Source organism: Myotis brandtii, unplaced genomic scaffold (genome assembly GCF_000412655.1).
Source record: "Myotis brandtii unplaced genomic scaffold, ASM41265v1 scaffold120, whole genome shotgun sequence".
Lineage (NCBI taxonomy): Eukaryota > Metazoa > Chordata > Mammalia > Chiroptera > Vespertilionidae > Myotis > Myotis brandtii.
This window is the reverse complement of record NW_005354174.1, coordinates 3,671,724-3,695,855: the sequence shown is the minus strand read 5'-3', so window position 1 is coordinate 3,695,855 and position 24,132 is coordinate 3,671,724. Positions and strand designations below refer to the sequence as shown.

Below are 24,132 nucleotides of genomic sequence, written 5' to 3'. Positions count from 1 at the left end.
AGCCCAGGGTATGGAGCCCAGGGTTTGAGCAGGGAGTCAGGGAGATGGCAAAACATGCAAGGCCCAAAGCTTTGTACCTAAAGGGCCACATCAAGAAACAAGGACCATAAACAAAATGTGGTAACACATACAATGAAATACTTATTCAGCCTTAAAAAGAAGAAAATTCTGAATATGCTAAAACATAGATGAACCTTGAGGACATTAAGTGAAGTAAAATAAGCCAGTCACACAAAGACAAATCCCATTTAGATGAGGTATCTAGAGAGGTCAAATTCATAGGGACAGGAAGTAGAATGGTGGTTGCCAGAGACTTTGGGGGTAGTTGTTGTTTAAGGAGTATAAAGGATAAGATTTGCAAGATGAAAAGTTCTGGAGGTTGGTTGTACAACAGTGTGAATATACCTCCACCACAGAATTGTACACTTAAAAATGGTTAAGATGGAAAAGTTTATATTATGTGTATTTAACCACAATTTTTTTAAGCAGCAAGGACCATATATCTGAGGAGTCCCCGGTGTCCCCAGAGCTCCTGGTGCCCCTCTCCTTCCTTGCCAGCTGGAGGTGGATAAGGTGGACAGTGAGCCTTGGAAAGAACAGAACTCCTCCTATTACCACTCCTCAAACCGCAGGCCCTTCCAGAGATCTCTTCTCGTGGTCTGACCCTCATGTTTCTAGATCCATGGGAGCCCTTGTCTCCTGGTTCCCAGATACTACTCATTTCTCTGAGGAATACACATGAGGCCTCAGGTGACACCCCCCCCCTCTCTCTTACACACACACACACACACACACACACACACACCTAAATTAATTAGTGTTTAAAAAACAACTCAGAGACTGGTGGGGATCAGGGAACACGGCCCAGCCTTGCTGGAGCTGTTTATTTGCAGGGAGGGCTATGGGCCCATGAGGCACTGGGGCTGTGGTGCAGTGATGAGTCCAGGACTCCCGCTCCAGCTCCGTCACTCAGGGCCTCTCACTAACTCACCCTGGGAGGGCTAGGTCCAAGGGCCAGGCACCTGGAAGAAAGTGCTAGATGGAAAGGGCATCTCTCCCTCCATACCCAGTCCCTACCCACCCCCCCAACAGACCCCACCTCCCTATCAGGATGGCACCAAGCCCAGGAGAGCAGAGAAGAGAGTGAGGAACAGGGTCAAGAGCACAGGCCAGGGACCCTCCTTCCACCTGGGACCTGGCTTTCTCATCCACCGGAACCTGTACAAGCGGCCCCAGGCCTGAGGGAGAAAATGGTCTGGCCTTGAGAGACCCTGGGAGAGGCAGGAGGATGTGGCTGATGAGAGTCAAGGTAGGGTGCAAAGGCCAGGGAGGACAGGAAGCTGGGCAGGAAGGGAATGGGGAGAGGAGACAGGAGCAAAGTGGGTGGAGAGGAGATGATGGAAGGGGCTGGGCTGCACTCCAGTCATCAGCCCCTGCGGTTTCCTCTCCGGGGTCAGGGCTGGGCCAGAAGAGTCTGGGGCATGTGATGTTGTTCCAAAGCCCCTCTGCGGCCCCAGAAAGGACCAGGTTTCAGAGATTGTACTCACCCTGGAGGGGCCTGCTTCACCCCGACATGATGTGCTTGACAAAGGCTGGGAAAGAAGACAAAAATCAGCCATTGGCCCTGGCTGGTTTGGCTCAGTGGATAGAATGTCAGCCTGCGGACTGAAGGGTCCCGGGTTTGATCCCAGTCAAGGGCACATGTCTGGGTTGTGGGCTCAATCCCCGGTGGGGGTCGTGCAGGAGGCAGCCAATAGATTCTCTCTCATCATTGATGTTTCTATCTCCCTCTCCCTTCCTCTCTGAAATCAATAAAAATATTTTTTTTAAAAAATCAGCCCTTGAACTTGGCCCTTCCCAGCTCTTTATTGCCCTCTTGGCCCCTTGAACCTCTCCCCTCCTCTCTATATTGCCTGACTTCAAACCTTCCCACTACCCCTTCTCCAGACTGTGGTTCTTTCTCTTATTTGGGGATTGGTGGGAGGAGCTGGAAGAGGGAAGAGACCTCAGCTGTGCTCTCTGTCCACTCTGTGCTGATACTCGACATAAACGAAATATATTACCTTTACTAGGCCCCACAACCTTGAGAAAGGTACCTGCATCACCCCATTTCTCAGATGAGAAAACTGAGGCTCAGAGAAGGTAAGTGACTTAATCAAGGTGATATAGCTCATGTATCGCAGATCTATCTCCAAATTCCATGCTTCTTCCATTATACCAGGATGGAAAGGAACAACACCAAAGCCAATCTGGTGGCCATGTCCACTAGTTCCTAGATCTGTTCTACTCTGCAGTCCGCCCGGCCCACACTGTGCTTGCTCTTCCTTGCCTGGGTACGCGGGGAAGCGAGGCCATGACCTGATACCTTCGTAATTGATGCAGCCATTGGCATCCTCCTGCCCAGCTAACAGCTGCTCCACTTCCGACTCAGTCATCTTCTCTCCTGGGGTGGGAGGCAGGAGGCTCTTAGTTGCAGATGGCAAAGGAGGGACAGGAAAAACCCAAACACCCTCTCAAGTCTGAAGGACTTCCTGACCTGGGAAGTGGTCAGACCATACCTCCCCCAAAGGCACTGGAGAGTGGAGCCAAGGGTCTTACGGCCCTTCCTAGGCCCCCAGGCCTCTCCCTCTGCCTTGCAGCTTTCACTGGGTGAACAGACCAGGGCTCTAGTGACCAAGGCAAAGGTAAGGACAGGAACCCTGGGTCCCACCTCTCAGGCCTCAGCGGTCACCCCTGCTCTGCCAACCTGCTCCCCTCTTCTTCCAAACCCAGCTGGGGCAGAGAGCCAGGGTTGGACCAGGATGTGATCCTCAGGACGCAGGGACTCCCCAAACCTGCCCCCGGGCACCTCCCACCCCTCCACTCTGCTTCTGCCCGGCTGGCATACCCAGGGTGGCAAGGACATGGCGAAGCTCAGCGCCCATGACCGTGCCGTTGCTCTCCTTGTCGAACACGCGCAGCCCCTCCACGAAGTCCTCGTAGGTGCCCTGCTCCTTGTTGCGGGAGATGTGCTGCAGGATGGGCAGGAACGTCTCAAAGTCCAGCATCTTGGCATTCATCTCTGCAGGTGGCAGGAAGGAAAGAGAAGTGACGTGAGCAGAATCGCAAGGGGAGCAGAGGGGCCTCCCTCCAGCCCCGCCGAGTAGGACTGTCCCTGGCAGCACCCAGGGCTTGGCTGCAGCCACTTCTGGGTGGGACACCCAGCCAGTGATCCTGGAGGGCCCAGAGCCCACAGGAGCAAGGCAGGAGGCTGGCTCCGCAGCATTCTTCTCAGTGAAAGGGCAGAAGCAAAAAGGAACCACCAGACCTCTGAGCTCCAGGTGGCCAGCCAGGTGGGGAGCTGAGGGTGGCAGCAGCAGAATCTGAGGGGCCCAACTGAGACTTCGGACATGTGACAGACATACAGTCACAGAGGCAAACTGCTACGATTGCAAAAAAAAATTTTTTTATTTGTTATCACTCAGCATTTGGGGTTCATTACTGGACCACACTGACTAGAGCTATCTGAAGCAGTAATTCTTATAAATTTACAATTCTCTTATGACTAGTATACTTCTCCCCCATTGTAGTGTGTTAAAAAGCTTCAATTTAATACAGTGGTTCTCAACCTTGGCTGCACATTAGAATCACCTGGGAATCTTTTGAAAATCCTGATTTCTGGGCCTCATCCTCCGGAAATTCTGTTTCTTTGTTACGAATGTTGTGGCCCCACCCCATAACAAAGAAACAGAATTTCCGGAGGATGAGGCCCAGAAATCAGGATTTTCAAAAGATTCCCAGGTGATTCTAATGTGCAGCCAAGGTTGAGAACCACTGATTTAATAGATGTAAACCATTTTAAAAAAATATTTTTTATTGACTTTAAAGAGGGAGAGGGAGAGAGAGAAAAAACACATCAATAATGAGAGAGACTCATCAATCAGCTGCCTCCTGCACTCCCTCCCCGCAATGGGGATAGAGTCAGCAACCCCAGGCATCTGCCCTGATGGGGAATCCCCTGACCTCCTGGTCCACAGGTGGGTGTTTAACCAATGAGCAACACTGGCTGGACTCTTTCTTTTATAACAACCCAGAAACCCCTCCAAATGGAAGTGCCCAGATATCTTTTGACCCCTGAGAAGCCCTGCTGACCTGAACAAGCTCCTGGTCCTCTGGCCCTTTCCTGCCCACATCCTTCACCCTGCACTGGTGTCTTCACCAGCAAAAGGAGGGGGGGGGGAGTCAGAACAAAGGAAGGGGGAGGGGACCAATGCAGGGCCCAGGATGCCTCCAGAGATGGCGCACCCGGGTGGGGTGCTCCTGCCATGTCTGCCTGGCCCCACCTAGTGCCAGCACCTCTGAGGAGCAGGACCTGTGTGAAAAGACTGGGGCAGGAGCAGCTGTTAACTTTACTGCCTCACATGACAGATGACATTCACCAATGAAACACACTCCCTTGCACCACTTTCTAAACTCCCATTGGCCGAATGCAAATGAGTGAAAGAGGCATCATTCTAGAGCTAATCTTGAATCCGCTCTAATTTATATTAAATGAGTAATTTGCCACCCTCAGTGCTCTGACCATTATCAGACACAAATTATTGGTGATAAAACTCACAAGGGTCACAGGATATCTCAGTGCTGCGACGCCTAGACGAAGGGCTCCCGGGTGGGGAGTGGGGGCGGGTGGTTAGTTATCAGATTCCCACCAAGCCTCCCTCCCCAGTGTCCCTGGCACCCTTGAGTGTCAGAGGAGGATAGGATGTCGCTTTGCCCTCCAGGAGCAAGGCCAGGCCACATTCTGCAAGGGTCAGCTAAGTGGGGAGGGAGGCTGGTCGTGAAGGGATACAGGGGAGAAGGGAGGGAGGGGCCCACAGGAGGCAGATCTGGGCGAAAGGCCCAGCGGCTGACCTTCGGGCTTGGGCTTGCCCAGGACGCGCAGCACCTCCGCGTTGGTGGGGTTCTGGCCCAGCGCCCGCAGCACGTCCCCGCACTGCGCGTAGGCGATCTTCATCTCCCCAGTCGGGGTCCGGTCGAACAGCGAAAAGGCCTCTTTGAACTCTGCGGAGAGACGACCCAGCTCAGCCCCCTGGGCCAGGGGAAGGCAGGGGCTGGGGGCTGGGGGCTGACCAGCCTCCACCCGGGCTGAAGGGAAGCCCAATGTGGCTTATAAAACGTTTCAATATTTCCCTCCCGGCTCCTCCCTGGAGCCCACACCCACCCTGTTTTCTGACAACTAAAGGGGCAGCCTAGTGCCTCCGTGACCTGTTCCAACGCTGGGTCTGGGATCTCTGCTATCAGTCGGTTGTCACATAATGAATGTCTCCCCTGCTTCCAGCCCTCCCAGCCACCCATCCTTCCCAGGTGCAGGTGAGGATCCTGACTGTTGAACATGTCAGGGAAGTGAAAGCAGCACTGGTTCAGGGGTAAGAACTCCTGGGTTCCCTGGCTTTGCAGATCTCGGCAGGATAAGCCTGGCGGGTCTGTTTTCCTGGCACCACGGGGAGCAACAGCGCCACCCACCGGGCACGCCCAGTTACTGGGAATGTCAGAGGAGATGGCAGCATGTGGAGGCACTGCGAAGTGATCATACCTGTTCAAAAGTCAGCTAATTAATATCAGTACTTCCTGTTCCCGGCTAAAAGAGGGCTCCCAGGCCAGGCAAGACGACATGGTGGAAACAGACCTTCCGACTCTGCCACTGACCAGCACATGGCCTCAGGCAAACCACTAACCTCTGAGTGTCCTTTTTTTAGCTCTAAGTGGGGGTACAGCGTTCACCTGAGTGGGTTGCTGGGGACGATGGGGATGGATTTCCTGGTTCTGAAGCCAGCTTAGATCTACAAGGACTACACTCCCTGAAGGGATCAGGGCAGGTGTCCGCGGGGCCAGGCTGAATTAAGACACTCCTAGGCCCTTGCAAAGAACCTTAATTCCTCACTAATTTGGATTCAAGCAGTTCATTACTGGGGATAATTTGGACTGGGAATGGCATTGAAGTTACCTTATACTATCCACAAAGAAATCGTTTACTAAGCAGATTAACAATATAAGCCAAAGAAGAATGTGTAAACTTCTTAGGAGAAAAGCTGTGTTTAATCCTCTCCAAGTACGTTAGAAACAATTACTTACTTAGAGGCTGCATATGGATTACTTACAAATCATTCCACATGTCAACGCTGGGTCCCCAAAACGTTTACTTGCACCTCTTTATTAGGCTTTGGATGAATTTAAAAGATAGAAACTGCATGTCTGTCACATTATTGAATAATTGAGTTCAAATTCCATTTTCATTGCTCACTAGCTGTGTGACTTTGGGAAAGTAAATATTTAACCTCCATAAAATCTCTTCTATAAATGGCACCTGTCTCACAGGGTCTTTTAATTACATCCAAATTAAATACAATAATTTATGTAAAAACCCTTAACACAATGAATGGCACATATTAAATCCTCCAACAATGTTATTAGTATTATTTTACTGAGTTTAATCCTAATTTTACCATTTAACTATGTGACCAAGTCACTTAACCTCAATAAACCTAGGTTTCCACCTCTATAATAAGAAAATAGCACCAATCTCACATCTGTGTTGGAGGGTTTAATTTGTTTTTTAACTTTTGAAGCAATTAGCTTGCCTTTCAGCACAAATTCAGTGCTCAATAGATACATATTTGTTAGTTGACTCTGAACTCTGACTTTTTGATCTTCTCCTGGTTCACTCAAACGAGTCAGGTCGAATCTAATAAAAGAAAGAATCTCCTCATAAAAGGCACCAATCTCACATCTGTGTTGGAGGGTTTAATTTGTTTTTTAACTTTTGAAGCAATTAGCTTGCCTTTCAGCACAAATTCAGTGCTCAATAGATACATATTTGTTAGTTGACTCTGAACTCTGACTTTTTGATCTTCTCCTGGTTCACTCAAACGAGTCAGGTCGAATCTAATAAAAGAAGGAATCTCCCCATAAAAGACTATAATGATACCTCATAGGAAGATGGAACATGAGGAGGAAAGGAATAAGAACAACCTATGACTTAAGTATTTACTGTGGGCCAGGCCCTGAGCTGATAATTTTTCCTGGATTATCTCATTAATCTTTACAAAAACCTTATGCTATCGGTATTATTGCCCTCATTTTGGACCAATGCAGATGTGACTTCTGACCAGCTATCAAGGAAACCAAGGAAATGGTGAGGAGGAAGGAGAAGGAAGAGACTTGCAGCAACTGCTAATGCTCCACCCACCAGGCACTCCCAGTTACTGAGAGTGTCAAATGAGATGGCAGTGTGTGGAGGCACTCTGCTACGTGATAATGCCTGTTCAAAAGGAATTACATACACAGAAAAACCAAACACTGAAGTTTAGCATTGATACCAGAGAAAAACAAAACCAGGGTGACCTTGAGGTGTCTGAGAGGTGATGCTAATGGGCTCGGATGAAACCTTTTCTCAATAGTCTGTAGCTTGCGAGAGCAATGAGCAATGATGGTAACCCCTTTCTAGAAGGACATGGAAATCTGGAGAGGGACCAGAGAAGGAAGTCAAAACACCAGAAGATGGGCGAAGGGGCAACCGTCAAGTTGGAGGGTGGGTGGAGAGCTTGAAGCTTGTCTTGAAGCTACATTAAGTAACACTTTACATAAGATTGAGAAAAATAAATTGTCTTCATCAAAGATGGAGAAGCATTGCTAACGGAGATCACAGGTGGACTAGGGCAACCCCAATCACTGTTGGCCTAGTGGGTGAGCCACCATTAGTGGGTGAGCATCTTGGCAGATTTCAGGAGGAAGGAAGAGGAAGCTGGTAACCCAAAGGAGGGCTTTCCAATAACAGGAACAGGAATGAGGGCTTTTAAATACGTTAGAGAGTAGATTTGGGGGGTAGAGGAGGAAAAAGGCATTTTTGCTATGCATTTGTTATGTTCCAGGCGGTCTGGCAGAGCAGTTAAGAACTACTAGTAGATCTGGAATCAGATTGCCTGAATTTGGATCTTGACTCCACTACCGACTGCCTGTGTGAGACTGGGCAAGCCACCCAACTTCTCTAAGCCTCAGCTTTGTCACCTGTAAAATGGGGTGGTAATAGTCCCCATCTCTCAGGGTTGTTGTGAGAATTAAATGAGTTAATGCAGACTCAAGTAATAACATGTCGTAGGCAAAAGTGAGCAAATGGCAAATCAACACCAAATATGTTTGCTATCATGATAATGACTAGAGGCCCGGTGCACAAAATTTGTGCATGGGGGGAGGGGGAAGGGGGTAGGGTATGTCCCTCAGCCCAGCCTGTACCCTCTCCAATATGGGACCCCTTGAGGGATGTCCGACTGCCTGTTTAGTCCCCATCCCGGTGTGGGCCCAAACGGGCCTAAACAGGCCTAAATGGGCAGTCAGACATCCCTCTCACAATTCAGGACTGCTGGCTCCCAACCGCTCGCCTGCCTGCCTGCCTGATCACCTCCTAACCGCTCCCCTGCCAGCTCGATTGCCCCCAACTGCCCTCCATTGCTAAGTAAAAAATATTAACGGGGTAAGGAGAGGAGGGAGGGGAGGGAAACGCTCGGGGCGGAGGCGGAGGGGGCTTTTAAGGAGTCTTGAGGCCGCAGGGTCCAGGTGATTTTTTTTTTCTTCCTGAATCAACCCGCGGCTGCCTCTTCTGCTGAGTGTGAGTGTGTGTGCGCGCAGCGCTTCGCTCAACCGTGCCTCATCCTGGGGTTAAATTGCAGCAATGAAATCCTGAAAATTCCCAACAGGGGGAAAAAAAGAGAGAGAGAGGTATGCGCCGTCGCTTAGCCACTCAATAGCTGCTCCCGGATGCTGCAATGCCTGGCGTTCCCTCCTCCCCCTCCAAAAGCCTCCTCCTCCTCCTCCTCCTCCTCCTCTAGGAAGTGCAACAGAGAGGGTATGTGTGGGTGGAGGTGGGGGCGGACGGGAGCTGTTAGTACTCACCTTCTATCTGGTCAGCAGTGAAGTCTATCTGTGGGGAGAGAAACAGAGGCGTGAGAGCGCCAAAGGTTTCCAAAGGGAAGCAGAAGTGGCTTCCACCGCAGTCAGGTCACCTCCAACAGCCCCTGATGAGGAGGGAGGAGGCTGCAGGCTTAAAGGTAACACACCAGCCCCTGATGAATGGGACATGACTGACAGGCTATAAAACAATGCAGCCTCCAAGCCTCTCTCAGCACCACTTGTTAAGTGATGGTTCCCAGTGAAATGCCCTGGATAACTCTAGAACCTACACCCACTCCCTACTGTAATTTCTTTGTGTCAAATGTGAATTCCTTGTCCTATCGGCCATAAACTGACCTCACTTTCACCCCTTCAGACTCTCCCTGCTCCACAATCCTCCCACAGCCACACCTCCTCTCCCTTTGGGCACCTCCACTCCTCACCCTTGGCCTCCCTTTCCTTTTTTCTTTTTCTTTCTTTCTTTCTTTTTTTTTGTTTTTTTGTTTTGTTTTGTTTTTTTTGTTAATCCTCACCAGAGGATATTTTTCCCATTGATTTTTAGAGAAAGCAGAAGGTAGGGTGGGGAAGAGTGCCCAGACACTAGGACCAGGCCTGCAAGTGGTGTCTCACAGGAGTGGCGCATTAGAGAACAAATCAGAAATAAAGGTGTCCTGCTGGGGAGATAGTCAGCTTTCCTTTTTCTTTTTTAATATATTTTTATTGATTTCAGAGAGGAAGGGAGAGGGAAAGAGGAAGATAGAAATATCAATGATGTTAGAGAATCATTGATTGGCTGCCTCCTGCACGCCCCCTACTGGGGATCGAGCCCACAATCCAGGCATGTGCCCTTGACCGGAATGAAACCCAGGACCCTTCAGTCCACAGGCCAGATAGTCAGCTTTTCTTGCCAGGCTCTGCCCATAGAGTGATGTATGACCTAGAGTACCTGCAGGTGTTCTTCAGATCCTACACTATGCCTCAGTTTCCCCAGAGTGGTGCCATAACCGAGCTCAGGGATGGGGCAACTGCCTTCCTCTCTTGGCCAAGCCAGTTCTGCTTAACTCCTGCCCCTTGGTGGCATCACCACAGATCAACCCAGGGTCCTTGGCCCAACTTCAGGGTCTCTGGGGCCCGGGAGGAACCTTAAGAGAGCCAGGGAGGGTCATCCAATGAGAGCTGGGGTTTTCATCTCCTGCCTACTTGTCACAGAACCTGCTCCCGGGCTTTTAATTTGCTCTGGTTCCTCACCACCCAGCCCTGACTTGAGGCTGATATTCCCAGGGGCCCACCACGCCCAACCTGTTATTAATAGCTCTTCATACCAGTGGCCAGTTGCCCTCTTACATTCCGGAGCCAAGGCTTAAAACTGCTTCGCTCTCCAGAGGCCTCTGACCTGCTCCTTCCTAGGCCTTTCCCCTCCCAGTTCCATTCCTTCGGCAGCTGCGCCCGAGAGCGGGGCGGCCTGAAAGGACTGAGTCAGCGGCAGGGCCTACACCAGCTCCAGAAAGAGGAACCTGCCAATGTCAGGGGAACAGGGCAGGGCAGAGAGGGAATGGGGCTGGGGTGGGAGAGGAAGCAGGGTCAGCAGCCTCACCAGGTGAGAGAGAGGGTCTTGGCTGGGGTGGGCCAGTGCTCTGCCGATGCCAGATAGGGGCCCAGGCTGAGGCCACAGAAGGAGCTGCCCACCTGGTGGGGAGGAGGCAAGGGAACCAGGTTTCTCTCACCTCATCTTTGAGAGTGAAGCCTTCCCCAGGCACAGGGAGCACACTCCCTCACTACGGACGTCACTGACTCCACATTCCACTGGCAGTATTATTATGTGTCCTTTTTCCATGTAGAAAACATCCTACCTCTGGGGAAAGGGTCAGTCACTTTCACTTCACTATGGTGGCCTCCGTGCCTTCAACAAAAGGTTGAATGGCCCTAATCAGTTTGGCTCAGTGGATAGAGCGTCGGCCTGTGGACTGAAAGGTCCCAGGTTCGATTCCGGTCAAGGGCATGTACCTTGGTTTCGGGCAACATCCCCAGTAGGAGGTGTGCAGGAGGCAGCTGATCGATGTTTCTCTCTCTCTCATCGATGTTTCTAACTCTCTATCCCTTTCTTTTCCTCTCTGCAAAAAAATCAATAAAATATATATATATTTTAAAAAAGGTTGAATGGTTGCACTTCCCTGCCATTCCCAACTCTGCTGGGCAAGTTAGGGTGACAGAGCAGCACTTTGTCAGACAGAGCAGAAACCCGTTCTTCTTGAGGGGCAAGACCTACAACCCAAAACACCCTCCCCAGCCCCAGCACCTGCCCCACTGTCCCCCAGGACTGTGATCTGGGGCATGGACCCCATAGCCTCACCCGAGTCCAGCCTCCTTGAAGTAGGTCTCTAAGCTTCAGGCCAATAGGGTCCTGAATGCCATCCCCACCCGTATCCAAGGGAATGAGGCTCACTCACCTTTACACTCTTGGGGTCAAAGGCAGGTTCCTTGGGGGGCTCGGGAGCTGGGGCAGGGGCTGGGGCTGGGGCTGCCTTGGCCGCTTCCTTCTTGGGCTCAGGCTTCTTGGGAGGCATGTTGCCTTGCAGAGAGCTTTAGTGGAGGTGGCACCTAGGAAGGAACCAAGAGCTGTGGCACCTGGGAAACGAGACGGGAGACTGGGCCGCCTCCCTCCCCTTTTATCCTAGGCAGGAGCCCCCACAGAGGGCCTGGGTGAGAGCAAGAGCAGCTGCTACTGACTATAAAAGGAAGAAACACCAGCAGGGGACAGCTGACAACTGTGTATTGTCACCAGGTTTGGTGCTCCCAGCCCCCTCCCCCTCTCCCCACCTCTCACACCCCTCACAGCCTCTACCTCTGGGACAGGCTGACCCCTTCCTGCCAATTGGTGGAAACCCAGAGGGGCCAGGAAAACAGGCCCTCTCAAAAATGCCAGCGTCCGGCCAGAGAGATGAGCTGACTTGAGCAGTTGATAACCCTCACACAAAGCCCAGGGGAGGGTCAGGCTTTTTTTAGCCCCTCCTGCGCGGAGGCAGCCCACTGCACATTCCTTTGAAGCCAAGATCCTTTAAGCTGAGAGCCACTCTGGGGCCTCGGCTCTGTCCTGAGGCTCAACTCTCAGGCCTGAAGCCCGGAAGCAGCAGCTGGTCCGGCCAATGCACACTGTCCCACCCCCCACCCCCAATCCACAGGGTGAATCCTCCATCTTCCAGAGCAGGCACCCTAGGAACTCCAGGGACCTCGGGTCCCCACCAACCTTATTCATTCACACAATAGGTATCGAGCATTTAACATAGGCCCGGGGGACCAGGAGGAGAGGTAGAGAGGTGTGGCTGAAAGGTGATGGGACTGGAGGTCAGAAAACTCAGGTCTCAATTTGTACTGTATCTCTAACTCATTCTGTGCCACCTGGATGTGTGTGTGTGTGTGTGTGTGTGTGTGTGGTGCTTACTGTGTACCAGACACTATTAAGTGCTGTTTATAAAACCTCATTAAGTCTTCATCACAACCCTATAAGGTAAATATTATTATTACTGCCATATTTCACATGGGGAGATTGAGACGAAAAGTAGCAACAACTAACAAGGTCACTCAGCTAATGAGCTATGAGATGCATGAGAGCCCAGGAGTGTCTGATTCTAATGTTTATGCTTAAATGTTTGATACTACCATCCCATTTATGGGGGACACATATGTCTGTGTGTTCATTAGAAAATTCAGGATGAATACACACTAACTAAAGTGTTAACAGGAGACACCCCCGGAGACCTACAGGGTGAGGACAGGACGATGACAGCAATTGGCAGTTTTTTACCCTTTCACTTCCTGTATTCATGGAAATTTTTATAACGAGCATGTGCTGTTTTTGTGAGAAGTGTTGAAAGTCAATAAACGTTCAGAAAAACAACACACGCAAAAGCTTAGCCACTGCACAGAATTGCTTTGAGCTGAATCCTGAGACCATAGTTCAGAGGATAAAGGGAAATCATGCTGAGAAAGGCAGAAAAGTCATTTGGCCTTTCTAGGCCAAGTTTCCTCGCCTATAAAACCAGATTGCTAGACTACGTAACACCTGGTCCCTGTTAGCTCCTAAGCTTGCAATCTGCCCCTTCCCAGGCTCCCTAAGCACAGGCTCCAAGTCCCAGATCTTTTGGAACCCGAAGGGCACTTAGAGATCGTCCCATCCCACTTGGTTTTATAGATGAGGAATCTAAGCCCAGGGACCTCAAGACATACAGGCAGAGGTGAGCATCTAATTCTGCCCTGTGTGTGGCGCTCTGACACCACCCTGCCCCTCCTGTAACCTGCACCTGCTCTCCCTGCTGGTGGGTGATGAGCCTTCAAAGGAAACTGAGGGTGGGGGTGGACCAGGACTTGCCCACGGGGATACTAGAGCAAAACCAGGGTGCAAACCATAGGCTAGCCCTGGTCCTGGGCTGGTGTGGAGGCTCCTTCGCTCTTTCCCCCTCACCTTTTCTCTTCTTCGGCCTCCCCTGCTCTCTTCCTTCTGAGTCCTTGTCACCTGCTCCCGGGTGCCTCTGCCTGCACCCTTCCCGTTTCCCTGTCTGACCCCTCCGTGACTACCGTATTCCCCAGAAGGGTTGGGAACTCAGGTTGATGATGAGGAAGGAAGGAAGAGGAAGCCGGGCCTCTCCCCACTCTCTTCCCCTTCCCGGACCAGGTGCCCTGCAGGGTTTACAGAGATCCACAAGCTGGCGTTTCTGTAGAAAGCTGCAGGCCAGAAGCTGGACGGCCCAGACCCGAGTCCTGACTTTGCCGGCCACTTCCCCTCTCTGGGCCTCAGCTTGCTTGTCTCTTAAATGAGAGATGATGAGGCGCTTTCAAGTGGTTCAGCAGACACCTAAGGCTCCCTGACTTGCTGCCACCGCAAGGGACAAAGAGAGGCCAGGTTTGGGAGCTCCCCCACCCCCTGCCACTTTAAGCAGCACCGCTCCTGGGTGCTTCATATGCCCACGATACTTTTCTAAGAAATGATTCCATGGTTTAAAAGTTTTAAAATAACTGCTGAATGAGATGCTCTCAGATGTTCCCTTCCAGTTAAAAAACAAGTTATTCTAATCATTCTAGAAAGAAGTGTGATCTTCAAAAGACATAGAGCTGGGAGGTGGTCCTTTCCTTCCTTCCTTCCTTTCTTTCTTTCTTTCTTTCTTTCTTTCTTTCTTTCTTTCTTTCTTTCTTTCTTTCTTTCTTTCTCTTTCTTTCTTTTCTAAGGAGAAGCAAAATATCCAGTCTGCTTGGGAGCAGAGAGATGAGGTTAGAAAACTGGGAAAGCTGAATGGGGCTCAAGCGCCATCAGGAACAGGGAAAGGGTGTGGGCTTTAGAGGCGGATACGCATAGGTCTGAATCCTGGTTTTGCCATCATTTCCTTGGGCCTGTTCCTCCCAGGACCTTCCATAGCAAACATTTCCTTCTCTAGTGGTTGTGAGATCGGCATGAAAGGATGTCAGTAAGGCACCACAAACCATCTCTGGCTCGTAGGAAACATTCATTGCTGTTCATTTCTTTTTGCTTCCCCGGGCAGATGAAGCTAGAGATGTCCTCGGGTCTCTCCGATTTCCCAGGAAAAAAATCCAGGAGAGGGGCCCACACGAGAGAGACAAGGAAGGCGGCAGTGGCTAACAAGAGTATAAGGGTACAAGGTACGGATATAGGAATGAGGAAGAAGTGGAAAGGAATGGGGTGCGGGGGAGGGCAGCAGCTGGGTGCCCATGGTGTGAAATATTTGTGGCTCAGAAAGCATGTAGCAGGTCCCTGGGGCCAGGCAGATAAGGAGCCTGTCTGCCTGAAACCGTAGGCCGCTGGCACCCCCGTGGGGGAGGAGATGCTCCTCAAATCCGTTTCTAATTCTCTGTAAGCCAGCTCAGCTGAAAAGGTGTCTGGCACTTCAGAAGGGACCAGAGGAGGGCTGCGGTTTCCCAGAAAGAGCCATGCATCAAGAATCAAGACACCCGACACTGGCCTTGCTGTTGCTAAAACTCAAGACGCCCACAGTTCCTAAGAGCTCGGTCACTGGAGTCAGAGGTTTTACTTTCTCATGATCTGCATTCTGCTTCATAGTCACTGACTTTCACCTTCAAATCTTATCCATCTAGAGAATCCTTCCCGGGGCCTATGACAGGGTCTTACTCTCCGGTACATGTTGACCAACCCAGAGCAAAGGAAGAGCGAAGGAAAGCGGCAGAAGTGTGCAGAGGCCAGTCTAGCAGCACGTACTGGCAGCCTCGCAACTGGCCAGGGAGGCATCTAGTGGTTCCTGGGCCAGAATCACTCCAGCCCACTCAAATGCTTCCTCTGGAAGGACTTCAGACTCAGTGCATGGAATTCCCAGGCAGAATTTCACACCAACCAGTTTACATCACATGTCAAATTCAGAGACAAACCCCCAGAAGAGAAATGACTTCAGACCTCATTAGGGCTGGGCTTATGCACACTCACTCACCCTCATCCCTTCGCCTCTAACCGCGCAGAGCCTGTGTCCTGCCCCGAGAGACATACGTTAGAGTCTCCAGCTTGGGCTCAAATGCTGCTGACAGCAGAGCTGGCCATGAATACCTCGTCCTTGTCACCCTCCTTCCTCTCTTCTAGCCAATATCTCATAAGCTAGACACCACGGGACAGACCTGGCCAACACTACATTAATCTGTCCATAGAGGACGCTGGGTAAATCAGCCTCTGCTGCAAGGGAGAGGTTAGGAGGGCCCACCCAGGAGCCAGACTGCCAGGGTAAGAGTCCTGAACAGGTTAGTTCACTAGGGAAGCTAGTTAGCTTCTTTATGCCTCAGTTTTCCCATCTATCAAATGGGACTGCTAATATAACCTCATAGGGCTGTTGTGAGGATTAAATGAGTTACATGGGTCACATGCTTACAACAATGTCAAGTGCTCAAAATCCTTAAGCTTCAGTCCTGATGGAACTAATGTGACCGCTGCTCCCTCTCCCGAGATCGACCGTGGAAGAATTATAAAGAGAAAATACCAATATTTCAAACTGTTGTGTGTGGTAGAGGGGTGGCTGTGGTTTCGGGCAGGAGGGGGCCAGGTATGGCTGTGGAATGATAAAAAAGAAAAGGAGCTAAAGTAAAATTATATCTAGCAAAAAAGAAAAAAGAAAAGGAGCTCTGATGTTCTGATCTCTCTTTTCAGCCACCACTACCTTAGAACAAACAGTGATGCCCCTTCACCTGTGTGACTCAAACCTGTGATCCAGGTGCTGGTGAGGCCAGCATCGGGGCTCTGCAGATGAGCCGTGCTGGTGAAGAACTGATAAAAAACAGAGAAGGGGCAACCAGACTTTACCAGTTGTTTCCCCTCCTCATCCCTTCAACTCTCAGGGCAGGTGAATTACAATCTTAGAAGCACCTCCATCTAAGGTTAAAACTGAATCTCTGAGGAAAGAAAATGCTTTTTTGTGTCTTAGCAAGATAGGTACAAGAATTTATGCTAAAATAGAAACCTCTCATAATGCACATTTTTAAACATAAAATGCAGAAGATTTTAATTAAAATCAACAGCACTACATAAACTGGCTGCAAAATCCACACGAAAGGTTTAAATGTTTTGTTGATATTAATAAATTTTTGAATTGCTTTTCTATTTAAGCAATATCTCCTGAATTTCATGTTAGTGATACTCAGTTAACACAAGAATGAGTGAATTTAGTTAACTTGGATGTAGTTGTGAAATTTGTTTGCTTTTGCTTCAAAGTCAAGTCAATTCTCAAATAGATAAAACAATTTTGTCAATTTGGATGAGAATGCTAAAGGGAAATACTTTTTGGTACTTGATTTAATTATTGGAAAAATTTAAAGTATACTTGGAACAATTTAGGTATGTAAATCAACTTTTTCAACTGTAAATTTTATATACTTTAAATGCAGATCAAGTATTTCTGATAAAAATTTAGCATTCAGCCCTGACCGGCTTGGCTCAGTGGATAGAGCATTGGCCTGCGGACTGAGGGGTCCCAGGTTCGATTCCAGTCAAGGGCATGTACCTTGGTTGCGGGCACATCCCCAGTGGGAGGTGTGCAGGAGGCAGCTGATCGATGTTTCTCTCTCATCAATGTTTCTGACTCTCTATCCCTCTCCCTTCCTCTCTGTAAAAAATCAATAAAATATATTTTAAAAAAAAATTTAGCATTCAAATTAAGATGCACTATAAGAATAAAACACACAGATTTTGAAGACCAAATAAAGAATGCAATACATCTCACTAGTAAATGTTATACTGATTACACGTTGAACATTTAACATGTAACATTTTGGATATTCTGGGTTAAATAAAATATGTTATTTTAATAATTTAAATGCATGCATACTAGAAGCATACTAGAACCATTATTCAAAAACACATACAGCCCTAACCATTTGACTCAGGGGATAGAGCGTCAGCCTGCAGACCAAAGGGTCCTGGGTTCAATTCCAGTCAAGGGCACGTACCTTGGTTGCAGGCTCCTCCCAGGCCGGGCTCTGGTCAGGGGCGTGCAGAAGGCAACCAATCGATGTGTTTCTCTCACACAGATGTTTCTCTCTGTCTTTCCCTCTCTCTTCCACTCTCCTTAAAAATCAATGGAAAAAATATCCTCGGGTGAGGATTATCAAAAACAAACAAACAAAAAACACACATACAAACAAACAAAAATACACATGAAAAATAATTGACGATTGCCCAACAGGGATGTAGTTTGAATGGGATGGGGCAATGAGAGAAAATGGATTAATAAATAATTCAACAAGAGAGACCTTGCATGGACCACTGATGAAAGAAAGTTATAAATCAAGGAGAATGATTAACCTGATCCTCTGTATCTAAGATTCTTTTACTACCAAGGAAGGAGGGGGAAAGCAATGAATAACCTGAAGTCTCATTGACCTATAAGGCCCACAGCGACAAAGGTAAAGGCAGGAAAGGAGTAGAAAGGTGTCTAAAGTCAAAATTTCAAGGACCGTGGTAGCACGGACTCTCACTGCACTTTAATCACCCCTTAAACTTTATTTCCACAGCTGCTCTAGCATCAGTAGAGGATGCTACATGTTTGTCCAAAATGGTTGTAGCTAATTTCTGTGCTGAGATCAGGACAGTGCCACCTAGTGACATAGCCGTGAACTGAATCGTGGGAGGAGAAGGCTGGGAAGGGTGCAGCAACATGTGGGTTACAGTCCGCCTGGGGATCTACAGCAGAGGGCAAGACAGCTGGTGTTTGGCAGAGAGATTTATAGTTGAAAAGCAGCAGAGAGTGAGTTGGAATCCTCACCGGTCCTCCAAACTGTGTTCTCCCAGACATCCTGACAGCTGCAAGGGGCTTTAGAGGCCCACAGAGAAGGAGGTGACGTGCCCAAGGTCATACTGTGAATCGTGGCAGGACGGAGACTAGAACCCAGGACACTACTCTAAGCAACAGTGAGAGCTGGTAGAGCTGGCAGAGGTTCCCTCAGAGAGAGGCAGGACCCCTACCAGGCATGGAAGCAAGAAGGCATCAATGAAGGAGATGGCCTGACACCCTCAGCATAGATGGCTCTCAACAAGGGAAAGAAACTGAAACCCTTTGCAGGAACTCTTAGCATTTGGGGATATGCTTTTAATGCTAAAGATGATGCTCTTTTCTTGGTTTCCCTTTCCACCAGCTTCTTCTTTTACTTCTTGAATTCTGACATCCTTTCTAATGCTCCACCAGTGACTTCTCTGTGGCTAGATATTGTGGTCTTCTCTCCAGGCCTTCTCTGCTGTGCTTATACCACCAAAGTTTTACCACGGACCCGTCTCTCTTTTATTCAGATTATCCTCATTCATTCACTAACACTTAGTGAGCACCTATGGTATGCAAGTATTCTTGTCTCTCTTTTATTCAGATTATCCTCATTCATTCACTCAACTAACACTTAGTGAGCACCTATGGTATGCAAGTATTCTTACTAAAGTGAATAAGAGGCCATCTTTGGCCCCAAGGAGCTCACTGTCTGGTGTGGAGGATGCAGGTATACAAATAGTTTTAATACTCTGATAAATAATCTCACAGAAATATTACAAAATATTACATAACCAAAAAGAATGCACTTAGTTCTACCTGAAAAATCTATATCTCCGACCCAATTTCTTTCCTAAATTATTCAAACCTCACATTTTCAATCGACATTTGGACATTCTCACCTAAGGCACTTCAAACTCAGGATATTTTAAACCCAGTTCATCAACCATCTCCCAAGTCATATATTTGTGATACACAAAGCAAAGAAACAATAACAAAGTATAATTCAAGTCAACTATAGTGTATACTCAAGACTGAAATATAATCAAGTCTGTGATCCATTGCTCTGCAACTTATTTAGAGAAAAATGAAAGTCTACCTAGAAAATGGAGAAACAAAGAATCTATTCTATTGTGGACATCCTTTCCAGGTAATATAGATATTTTTTATTTAGTCAGGCAGAGGAAAAAGAGATAATAGCCAGTAGTTTCATTCAATTCATTCTTTTTGTTTTAAGCTTTGTACTCACAAAGAGAACTTCTGGTTAGAATTCAAATGCCCTAAGGCAGTGGTCGGCAAACTGCGGCCCCTTGAGTGTGGCTCTTCCACAAAATACCACGTGCGGGCGCGCAGGTACAGTGCGATTGAAACTTCGTGGCCACACTCAAGGGGCCAAAGAGCCGCATGTGGCTCTCAAGCCGCAGTTTGCCGACCACTGCCCTAAGGAGAAGGAATTGGATAAGAATATTTCTCACTGTAAATGAGTAACTCTTTTCGTTATCGATCTTTTTTTCCATATTCAACCATCAAGGATCCTAGAATAATAGAAATTTATAGCTGCCTAGACTCCCTAGCAGTCTCTGCTGCATTCCAGGTCCCTATTCTTACCTCCAATTCACATAATCCTCAGCTGTCAGCATAATCTTTCTCAAATTCCATTCTCATGAGCAGCTCAATCACCACCAGCAGCTCCGTAGGTCTATTTTATCAAATCTAAAGTCATCAGCCTGGAACCCAAAGGTTATCAACTATCCCCAACACCACCATTTCAACCAAGCTTATACAGCCTTCACCCCAAGCAAGCTAATTGGCTTATAGTTTATCTTTTCCCCTGTTTTTGTTTTTTTTGTTGTTGTTGTTTTTGTTTGTTTGTTTTTAATTCAGAGAGGAAGGGAGAGGAAGAGAAAGAAACATTGATTGGCTGCCTCCTGCACACCCCACACTGAGGATCAAGCCTGAAACTTGGGCATGTGCCCTGACTGGGAATGGAACCGTGACCTCCTGGTTCATAGGTGATGCTCAACCACTGACCCACACTAGCCAGGGCTACCTTGACTTTAATTCCCCTAAGGACTCATGTTCAAGGCCAGAAGGTTTCTAGATGCAGAAAGGGGTATTCATAAAAGCATAAGAGATAAAATTAAGTGGTAAAGTCATTTAATAATCAGATATATTTATAATATTTTAATATTGCTTATATTTGTGCAGGGCACCATGCTAGGTGATGAGAACATCAGGGTGAGCCACAGTCCCTGCCTTTGTGGAACTTATATTAAACAAATATAATTAAAACTACCATATATACCATGAAGGAAAATAACAAAGATGTGGTGAGAGAGAATTATAAGGTGGAGCTAATAATTTAGATTAGGTAGAACAGGGGATATTCTGAGGATATGATATTAAAGCTGAGGCCTGAAGGATGAGAATTTAGCTAGTTAAAGAGTAAGGGGAGCCCAGCCAGCATGGCTCAGTGGTTAAGCATCGGCCTATGAACCAGGAGGTCACTGTTCCATTCCCGGTCAGGGCACATGCCCAGGTTGCAGGCTCCATCCCCAGTGTGGGGCGTGCAGGAGGCAGCTGATCAATGATTCTCTCTCATCATTGATGTTTCTATCTCTCTCTCCCTCTTCCTTCCTCTCTGAAATCAATAAAAATATATAAAATGTAAGGGAAAAGTATTTTAGGAAGAACTATTGTGTGTAAAGACTTCCACTTTAATCACTCAGTCAATATTTTTTAAGCATCTACTAAATGTAATGCTTTTCAAAGAACAAGAGGAGATATATTACTTGGCTTTCCCTTAAAAGACAATACATAAATAGAATAATCAATGGTATCAATCTTCTCAGTATGCTATAACAAAATACCACAGACAGGGCAGCTGAAACAACAGAAATTTGTGTTTTCTCACAGTTTTGGACACTAGAAATCTATGATCTAGGTGCTAGCAAATTTGGTTTCTGGTGAGAGCCCTCTTCCTGACTTGTAGATACTTTCTCACTATGTCCTCATATGACCCTTTCCTCAGGGCATGTGCATAGGGGAGGGTGGTAGAGAAAGAGAGTGAGCTCTCTGGTGTCTCTTCTTGTTATAAGAACACTAATCCTGTTCGATTATGGCCTCACCCTTCTGACCTCATTAACCTTAATTATTTCTTTAATACAGCCATGATAAGGATTAGGGCTTCAACATATGATTTTTGAAGGGTTACAAATATTAAGTATGTAATATCAATGAATAAATAAAAAATAATTATAGGAATAGAACTGCTCTATGAATCCATTCCATTCCATTCATTCATTAAATAATCAGAATGAGTACCTATTATGTACTAGGTACTATACTAAATGTGGAGAATACATCCTGGAACAGCAAACATGGGGAGGAAAGAGACTCAAGGTCAGGTAATATAAGGAGGATAAAAGGCATCATGCAACAGGGATTAAAAAAAAAAGGGCACAGGAAAAAAGAAAGAAAGAAAGACGGGCACAGATAAAGAGGACTGAAGGAATTCAGAAGAGTAAGCCTACACTGGGCTGTGTTTCAGTGGTACCTGCATCGTGGCAAAGATACCATGTCTGGCTTCTTGAATAGTTTCCTAAATGCTGGCCTCCAACTGATTGTACATGAAACAGGCCAAGAGGCAGGCTGAAAAGAAAAGATCATTTCCCACGTTTGGAATGATGCTCATTGTAACCCAACTCCACATCTAGATCAGTGGTTCTCAACCTTCCTAATGCCACGACCCTTTAATACAGTTCCTCATGTTGTGGTGACCCCCAACCATAAAGTTATTTTTGTTGCTACTTCATAACTGTAATTTTGCTACTGTTATGAATCATAATGTAAATATCTGATACGCAGGATGTGTTTTCATTGTTACAAATTGAACATAATTAAAGCATAGTGATTAATCACAAAAACAATATGTAATTATATATGTGTTTTCCGATGGTCTTAGGCCACCCCTGTGAAAGGTCGATTGACCCCCAAAGGGGTCACGACCCACAGGTTGAGAACCGCTGCTCTAGATAAACATATGTGGATAATGGATGGCAGCAGGATGCCCAAGTGCTTGCTGGATTGTGAGTTTAAGTAGGTCAATCAGGAACAGAGAAAAGAAGTAAAAATTCTCTAAAACTGCATCAAAGCACAACTTCCAACAATGTGGTCTTGCTGTGGACGAGTAGAAAACCACAACAGATGTATCAGCCCAGTGAACAACAGTCAGAAAAGAGATGCCATTTTTTAGGGGGGTGGGAGGGAAGCTTTAAGCAAATTCTAAGCTTAAGAGCCAGAGTGCCAAGCATCACAGACTCTTCAAATGCTGACTCTAGATACACATTTTCACACAAAAATATCATCTTTATGTGTATTCTGTGTTGTAAGTTCCTACATTTAAGTTTACAAGAATCCATTGCACAAGTACAAGACTTGGTTTGGCAGCATATTGTGTGGAAAAGAGCTGTGTTTGTAAAATGAACACAAGCTTAGCATGAGCAAAGTATCATGTAACTGCTAAAAAATGTAAATACAACTTTAGTCTACTTTAATAGAAGCGTCCGGATAATAAAAGCAATAGTCCTACTGCATGCTGAATTAATTAGAATAAATCTGGAGTGTTGCGTTCAGTTAAATGCATCAAACTTTTTAAAAAATATATTTTATTGATTTTTTACAGAGAGGAAGGGAGAGGGATAGAGAGTTAGAAACATCGATGAGAGAAAAACATTGATCAGCTGCCTCTTGCACACCTCCTACTGGGGATGTGCCCACAACCATGGTACATGCCCTTGACCGAATCGAACCTGGGACCTTTCAGTCTGCAGGCTGACGCTCTATCCACTGAGCCAAACCGGTTAGGGCAAATGCATCAAACTTTAAGAGTGATATCTCTTACACATTCCCTCCTTTCCATTTCCAAATCTTACCAGATTCTCTCTTCTCAGACCTGGTAGGCTGTTCCCAGAGATGACTCAACAATGAAGCTCTCCCTTGGACAATGCCTTTTGCAGTGCCTCTTTGCCACTCCTCCCATCAAGAGGTGCAGTCTATTGAATGCAGGCTGGCCCTGCGTCTTACTTTGACCAACAAGAAGTGATGGAGTTTGACTTACAGGCCCAGGCCTTAATGGGCCCCACAGCTTCTGTTTTCACCTGGTTGGTTGCCAGCCACCAAGTCAAGAAGCTAGAGCTAAACTAGTGACTGATGAGAGGCCAAGGATGAGATGTGGAGAAGAATTTAGGGGCTCAGCCAACAGCTGGCACCAAGTCCTCAAACATGTGTGAAGCTATCTGGATATTCTAAGCCCCAGTCAGGCCAATGATGGTAATATTCTATATCTGCAATATTCAATATGGGAACCACTAGCCACATATTTTTATTGAGTCCTTGGAATGTAACTGGGGCATTGGAAGAGCTTCATTTTTAATTTTACTTGATTTTTACTAAATTTTAAGTAGCTAGTGACTACTGTACTGTATAGTATAGAACAGTGGTTCTCAAGCTTCTGGCCCTTTAAATACAGTTCCTCATGTTGTGACCCAACCATAAAATTATTTTCGTTGCTACTTCATAACTGTAATGTTGCTACTGTTATGAATCCTAATCTAAATAACTGATGTGCAGGATTGTCTTAGGCGACCCCTGTGAAAGGGTCATTCGACTGCCAAAGGGGTCGCGACCCACAGGTTGAGAACCGCTGGTATAGAAGATGATTTCCATTCTAATTCACCCAGCATAACCCTGCTAAAAAAAACAGGGCAGCAGAAAATCACCTTAGCACCTACCCTTTATGGGGCTACAACTACATAAACAGTGACTAGGGTGAGTGGTGGAGGATACAGCTCTGTCAAGTGGTCTTTTTAAAAAAGACCTCCTGCCCTAACCGGTTTGGCTCAGTGGATAGAGTGTCGGCCTGCAGACTGAAAGGTCCCAGGTTCGATTCCGGTCA

The 24,132-nt window shown here is 47.3% G+C and overlaps 1 protein-coding gene across 1 annotated transcript; it reads right to left on the bottom strand.

Annotated features, from left to right (window-relative positions):
- Positions 1 to 849: 849 nt before the first annotated feature.
- Positions 850 to 11,860, bottom strand: MYL4 (myosin, light chain 4, alkali; atrial, embryonic). The gene is made up of 8 exons (XM_005858595.2): positions 11,765 to 11,860; positions 11,370 to 11,520; positions 8,926 to 8,953; positions 4,891 to 5,040; positions 2,888 to 3,061; positions 2,366 to 2,443; positions 1,548 to 1,592; positions 850 to 1,022 (listed from the first exon to the last, which is right to left on the bottom strand). Exons 2-7 carry the CDS (start codon positions 11,484 to 11,486, stop codon positions 1,564 to 1,566), a joined length of 576 nt encoding a protein of 191 aa, XP_005858657.1. The 5' UTR covers positions 11,487 to 11,520; positions 11,765 to 11,860; the 3' UTR covers positions 850 to 1,022; positions 1,548 to 1,563.
- Positions 11,861 to 24,132: the final 12,272 nt, after the last annotated feature.

Coding starts and splice junctions, on each gene's coding strand:
- MYL4 (XM_005858595.2), bottom strand. CDS start 11,486: ATGCCTCCCAAGAAGCCTGAGCCCAAGAAGGAAGCGGCCAAGGCAGCC. Junction 3,062..4,890: donor GGGCAAGCCCAAGCCCGAAG/GTCAGCCGCTGG, acceptor TGCCACCTGCAG/AGATGAATGCCAAGATGCTG. Junction 2,444..2,887: donor CCATGTCCTTGCCACCCTGG/GTATGCCAGCCG, acceptor CTCCCACCCCAG/GAGAGAAGATGACTGAGTCG.